General features: G+C 54.0%; 2 protein-coding genes across 9 annotated transcripts in view; one reads left to right on the forward strand and one right to left on the reverse strand.

Annotated features, from left to right (window-relative positions):
• Positions 1–1,913, forward strand: part of METTL25B (methyltransferase like 25B) — a 62,376-nt gene extending 60,463 nt beyond the window's left edge. For 4 of the 5 annotated variants that reach the window (XM_053278348.1, XM_053278346.1, XM_053278349.1 and 1 more), the window contains one exon: positions 580–1,913. In XM_053278348.1, coding sequence (XP_053134323.1) covers positions 580–854 — 275 coding nt within the window. In that variant the 3' untranslated portion in view covers positions 855–1,913. Of the gene's footprint in view, positions 1–263 lie in introns of all 5 variants that reach the window. The other variant, XM_053278345.1, reaches the window with a different exon arrangement.
• MRPL24 (mitochondrial ribosomal protein L24) lies at positions 1,105–6,484 on the reverse strand. 4 transcript variants are annotated; one of them, XM_053278361.1, is made up of 7 exons: positions 6,347–6,407; positions 5,550–5,694; positions 5,081–5,278; positions 4,236–4,331; positions 2,827–2,930; positions 1,689–1,819; positions 1,105–1,413 (listed from the first exon to the last, which is right to left on the reverse strand). In XM_053278361.1, exons 3-7 carry the CDS (start codon positions 5,261–5,263, stop codon positions 1,277–1,279), a joined length of 651 nt encoding a protein of 216 aa, XP_053134336.1. In that variant the 5' UTR covers positions 5,264–5,278; positions 5,550–5,694; positions 6,347–6,407; the 3' UTR covers positions 1,105–1,276. The 4 variants fall into 4 exon arrangements, with proteins under 4 accessions (XP_053134336.1, XP_053134335.1, XP_053134337.1 ...); XM_053278360.1 differs by lacking the exon at positions 5,550–5,694 and having other exon boundaries at positions 6,347–6,484; XM_053278362.1 differs by lacking the exons at positions 5,550–5,694; positions 6,347–6,407 and adding an exon at positions 6,154–6,293.
• Between the last annotated feature and the right edge of the window lie 76 nt (positions 6,485–6,560).

The following is a 6,560-nucleotide window of genomic DNA, read 5'->3' on the forward strand; positions in this document are numbered from 1 at the left end:
TTCCATGTGGACAGTCTCTGCTTGCGGGTGGATTTTAAATCCGTGGCAAAGGAGGAGAGGGTGGCAGTTCTGTCTGCTGCCACAAAACTCTTTAAGATTCAGAAGCCAGAGTGTTGGCTGTCTCACCACAGAGACGAAAATAAAGCTAGGTCAGTCGGAAATACCCGCCCTTTAAGCCACAGACACGTAGAGCCAGGTTGTGTGTTGCTAGACTGAGGCAAACTCACTCTATGCATGCTCAGGGCGCTCTCCTTCTTTTACAGGTCCAGAGTTGGGCTCTGGCAAGACACCGCCATTGATACAGCAGATACAAATGCACAGGTCCACCTGTGGTACAGTCACCCACTTGCATGACTGTACCACCTCAGAATGTCTGTAGGAGACAGATAGCCAGAAGCATCAGCTTTGCACAGGGGCGCAAAAAAGCAGGCCCTCTGCACAGTCTGAGGTGGTACAGTCATGCCCAGAGGACTATACCACGCAAGCAGCTGCATGGATTAACTGCTTCATAGACAGATCCTGACCTGCCACTGCACAAGTCTGGACTCAACCTCGGCCTCTCCTCCGTTTCCCCGACAGGTCTCCAGTGTGAGCTCGTCCCGCTCTTCGACCCCACCTTCTCACCCCGGAACCTGGTGCTGGTGGCCGCAAAGACGGAGCTGAGCTCTGCTCTCTCCAGCCTGGCGGTGGAAGATGAGGACGAGGAGCCTTCCCAGTCCAAACCAGGACACACCTGGATCCAGGGGCAGACCTGCTCCTGCCCATGTTCCTCTGCAGCGTCAGGCCCCCCAACTGGAGGACGGCAAGGAAGGCGGCAGAAAGGCTCCAACTGTGGACAAAGCGACACTCCTTAAAACTCACAGCAGCGACCACAATCAACGTGGCTCCTCTGAAATCGAGGCTGTGGCCCCCTCGTCTCTTTCAGCTAAACAAGCAGCATGTGCTTTGAAAACATCCATGGATGCCAAATCCAATGTAGGGCTTTAAAATGAGGGCAAGCAGTCCAGCTGCACCCACCAGCTTCGGGAAGGAGAGCTGAAGGGTAAGAAGGAAAACCGAATCGCCAAGAAGAGAGAGAGGTGCTTCTACAAAAGACATGAGAGGTTTCCCCACCGAAAATCCTTTATAAGCGTAGCTGTGCCGGTCTGGGGCTCTGTATTGGGCGTGAGCCCGACCATGGATCCAAGGTTGAAGGGGCCCTGCTCAGATCCCAAGGCAGGCCGAGGGTCTTTCCAAGACCAGGAAGCTAAGCACAGTCCAAGCGGCGACAGGGATGTTAATACCAATAAGACTTTCTGAAACTGCGGGTCTCCACGATTCCCTTCAGTTCCATAATCTCCTCTTGAAACGTCTTCAGGGCGGGCGTGTAGGTCTTCTCCAAGGCATCCTCCACCGACGTGTCCTTGGGGCCATCTTGATGGTGGGTGCAGATGCAGGAAGGAGAGGGAGGAGGGAATAAGACACACCGTTAAGCCGACAAACCAGAACACCCTTTATATTACAGTGCAGCTGCTGGCTACTTCCCCACACTCCATCTTAAAAAGAAATGTTCTAGTCCTCATGGTTATGGAGGCTGAGCCTGGAAACAAGGAGCCGTCCAGCTGAAGCAGCCAGCACTCCTCCGAAAGCCTTCGGAAACATGCCAGGCGCTCCCTCCTTCCCGTTTGGATTTCAAAGAAGCCACTCACCTGTCCACTGCTCTGGAATAATGCCGTCCTCCCTCTGTTCAACTGGCTTCGGGATGATCCTGCCGGTCCTGAGGGAGACGCGCACTCGCTCGCCCTCCTCAGTGTAGCGCCATTCGACTTCGGTGGGCTGCCTTAAGTGAGGCACACAGGAGCAGGCAGGGTTAGTGTGAGTCGATGCAGCAAGCAACCAACAGTGCTTTTACAAATTAAATATATATATATATACGCCTGCCCACTTGATTAGAGGCTCATTTTCTAAAAAACGTTAACAGCTTTTAACACAAGGACTTTGCTGCTGGGTGCCGTCTTAGAAAAGATTCCTCAACTACAAGAAAGACGGGAATGCCTCTTTCAGCATGGTGCCTTCTGCAACTGCATCAGGTAAGAGGTACTTTAAAAAAGTGCTCTTTAAAAACCTGCAGGGGGCAAGTGCCATCTTGGAAGAGGCATCCCCTCCCGCGCTAGAGAAGAGGAATGCCCTTTCCAAAATGGCATCTGCTGCAATAAGCAGGGGCGGGATTCATGAGCTTAGGCTTAGCTAACTAGCCAGCCACGTTCTTTGGTGGCCAGCATCCCTCCCATCCTTTTCAGGCACACAGAAGGCTCTGGGAAGCGGGTCTTCGGTCCTTGGCCCTGGGGTGAGATGGAGATGGTAAGAAACAGCAGGAGCCAGGCCTCCCCTTCTGCTCGGAAAAGATGCCTGCCGTCACTTTCCTTCTCAAAAACAGCGGCGACGAGATCTCTGTGTGGTGCTGGGCATCCTGCGTGCCAGAGGGCTGGGGGTGCTCGCCACTGGCAAGCAGATTTGTAGATGCCTGTGTGGGGGCATCTTCTAACACAGTGTTTCTTAACCTTGTGACTCCCCCCCCCCCGAGGTTGGACTACAACTCCCAGAATCCCCAAGCAAAAGCCATTGCAGCTGAGGATTCTGGGAGTTGTAGGCCAACAACATCTGGGGGCCCAAGGTTAAGAAGCCCTGCTCTCACACGCCAATACTGTATCTCAACCCCTCCGAATGATGGTGGTGTTCGTATACAAGCGCATGCCGATAAGAAAATTGATTGGTTCAAATCCACACAGCCGATTGGCTCCTGGCGAAGCGGCAGTCCCGGAGGAGCCTCCCGGCCACCCGACTTACCTGTCCGTGGGGTCGATCAGCGCTACCTGCCGCACCAACAGTGGGGCTTCACTAGCCAGGTACGCCCCAGGGTAGATGCCGGATTTGTCCACATAGCGGTAATGCTGCCGGGGAAAGAACCACACTAGGAACCGCGGCACTCGGGTTTTCCGCTCCCAAGCCCCAGGCAGGGCAGTAGCCACTGTGGCTTTTCACCTCCACGTAAGGCCTGCCTGTCCTAATAGATCGGCCATGTTTATAATGGCAGCTAGAATGATGCTTTTCACACACACACACACACACCCCAGCTACTGGTAGAGGGGAGTGTGTGTGTGTTCTGTGTTTGCTGGTTTGATTATAATCTTGTATGTCATGAGGTGCCTTTGGACACTTTTTGAAAACAAGAAGGCAGAACAGAAATACAGATAAATGAATAAACCTTGGCGGACTCCAGAAAGGATCGGAGGCTGTTTTCTTTCTGGCCTCTTATGATACAGCAGACACACACGCGCGCATGGATCCATCTGTGCCACTCGCCAGAATTGGCTGCACTGCACAGACCAGGGGTGCCCAACTCGAGTCTCTCCAGTTATTGCTGGACTACAACTCCCATCATCCCTGGCTGAAACTGCAGCTGGGGATGATGGGAGTTGTAGTCCACCCAGCCCACAAGAGTGCAAGACAGAGCCAGCGGGGGCGTAGGTGATGGCATGCTGGTGGTGCTGGGTGCAAATCCTCACTCAGCTCTGAAGCTCATGCAATGATCTTGGGCCTGCGTTTTTGCATCCTTCACAGGGTTGTTGTGCAGGGCGGTGGGGAGAGGAGACATGCCATTGGAGGAAGAAGGAGAAGAGACCTGGTCTCGTGGTAGCAAGCATGACTTGTCCCCTTAGCTAAGCAGGGTATGCCCTGGTTGCTTATGAATGGGAGACTTGATGTGTGAGCACTGTAAGAAATTCCCCTCAGGGGATGGAGCCGTTCTGGGAAGAGCATCTAGGTTCCAAGTTCCCTCCCTGGTAGCATCTCCAAGATAGGGCTGAGAGATTCTCTCCTGCCTGCAACCTTGGAGAAGCCGCTGCCAGTCTGTGAAGACAATACTGAACTAGATAAACCAATGGTCTGACTCAGATTATGGCAGCTTCCTATGATGCGGGTTCTGTTGAGAAAAGTTTGAACTGGAACATTGTCCAGTGCTCTGTAGTGATTGAGATAGGATCTAACAAATGCTCTGTCCACCAGTTCTTGCAGGCCAACACACATGCCCCGCCCCCCCACCCTGCCTTTTGCAGTCCAGCCCCTTCCCAACTGGCAGGGAAGTCCCGGATATCTTCTGCCTGCCTTTATGAGGCCAGAAGCGCCATAGTCCCCTCCTTGTTGTGGCTGCTCTGGGCTCGAGGGTTTGGATCGCCACTCCCCACCCAGCCCCTTACCACGTTCAAGCCCTCCAAGACAACCCAGTTCCGCTGCCTGATGACCTGGGAAACGAGCCCTTGCTTGCCGACATCTTTCCCTGCTAGGATCTGGACCTGAAACAAGAGACGGGCATTAGGAATCCAGGAAGAGTATACAGAGTCAGGCCACGCGGCCATCTAGCTCAATACTGTCTCCCAGCCCTACCTGGAGATGCTGCCAAGGATGAAAGCTAGGGTCTTCTGCGTGCAAAGCAAGACACCCCACCACTGAGCTGTGGCCCCATATCAGCATCAGCTGTGTTGTTATCCTGTGACCTACTTAGTGTCTGAGGTGCAGAGCAGCAGGGGCTGTTGAACCCCAGGCAGGGTCTTTTCCGTGGTGGCACCAAAGGTTTCAAACTCCCTCCTGGGGAAGGGGAAGGATGATCCCCTCCCTCCCCTCCCGTTTGCCTTCTGGTGGCAAATAAAGACAGCTCTCTGGGGCCTTCTGATCTTTCCAATTCATATTTTCTCCTAGCTGCAAAATGCCTCAAAGCACTTTAGAACAAGACGGTGGGCTAGGAATCATTTCTTTCAGGGCCTCTCAAACTTGGGTCCCCAGATGATGTTGGAATACAACTCCCATCATTTCCCACCACAACAGACTATTGTTGCAGGGCTTGACAGGAGTTGTAGTCTAACAACATCAAGGAGCCCAAGTTCGAGAACCCCGGAATTAATCCATGACTAAAAATGCATGCTGGTGTGGCTGATGCCGAGAGAAGAGCACGGCGGCTTGGGCTGATCCTGGCTAGCCAGACATCTCGGAGCATCGGGGCTTCCCAACTCTGGCGACAAGGGAAGTTCCCGCAGCCCCAACTTACCGTATCGCCCTGGAATACCTTCCAGTCCTCTTCCCGGATCGGCTCCACAAACACCTTCTTGCGCCTGAGCCCCGGAGGGTTCCGAATTTTGTCAGCCATCGACCCAGGCCGGTTCATGCCGTAACGGTAGTTTGGGGGCAGCTTGAGCTTCTCCGCCATAGCACGGAGGAGGGAGAGCCTCATGGTGCCCGAAGCGGACTGCGGGCCGAGGAGAAGAAAGGAGAGGTAAAGAGAGCGACGGGACACAGCAAGGGAAGAGGCTGGCTTGCTGGGCGGAGGGACAGAGGAAGCGGCCTTCAAGGGCTGCTCCACTTCGGCCCTCCTGCAGATGTTGGCCTACAACTCCCAGAATCCCTGGCCATTGGGCACTGTGGCTGGGGATTATGGGAGTTGTAGTTCAAAAAGAGCTGGGGGGCCCCCTAAATTGAGCAGGTCTGGTGACACTGACTGGCGTGCCTTCCAGCCCTACCTGGAGATGCTGCCAGGGATTGAACCCAGGACCTTCCGCAGGCAAGGCAGATGCTCTGCCACTGAGCTACGGCCCCATCCCCTCAGGGGAAGATCTTACAGTGCTCACGAGTAGTCACCCATCCAAATGCAAGCCAAGGCAGACCCTGCGCAGCAAAGAAGACAATTCATCCTCACTACCAGGAATGTGCACAAACTGGTCTGGAGGGCCTTTTACGGGATGCCAAACCGGTTTGAGGGGGGTGGTGCTCTGCTCTTACTTCTCCCACTGCCCCCCCCCCCCCGTTTGAGATATCAAGTCTCAGCCTTGCCCTGGATTCACTACGAGGTCTCCGACTAGTCACAATCTCCCAGCCTCCCTCTCCGCCTCTAATAATTGGGACAAACGTTCTTGTAAGGATAAGACCCTTCCTGGATCAGCCCAAAAGGAAACAGCATCCTATTTCCCAATGGAGAGCCCACACACAGGGCATGAAAGCATCAGCTTACCTACTAGTGATCCCTAGCAACTGACATTCTGTAGGTAGGCATACTACCTTGGAACATGGAGGCTCCATTTAACAATCACCACTGCTAGCCAGTGACAGATTCCTCCGGCTCCTTACATTTGCCTAATTCTTTTCAAAGCCAGCAGCCATCGCGCATCTAGCAGCGGCGAGTTCCACAGACTTGCGCACGACACACACTACCCTTCTTCTCTGTTGTTTTTGCAGCTGCAATATTTGCAGAAAATAAATCACAAGCAGTTGATGGGAGAGTGCACCCCTCCGTCCCTCTCTCTCCAGATCTTGCACTCACCTTTCTCCTCCTCCTCCTCCTCCCTCTGATTCCAGTTTCAGGGCGCTGTTCTTGCCCCGCGCTCCCAGGCAGGCTGTGCGCGCACGCAAAAAGGAAAGGGAAGCGGGAGGAGCAGTGCACTCTGGGATTTGTAGTCCTGAACAGAGGGCAGGCACGCGGTGCCTTCTTCGACCGCTTCCTTGCAGCAGTGCACTTTGGGATTTGTAGTCATATA

Source organism: Hemicordylus capensis, chromosome 14 (genome assembly GCF_027244095.1).
Source record: "Hemicordylus capensis ecotype Gifberg chromosome 14, rHemCap1.1.pri, whole genome shotgun sequence".
NCBI lineage: Eukaryota > Metazoa > Chordata > Lepidosauria > Squamata > Cordylidae > Hemicordylus > Hemicordylus capensis.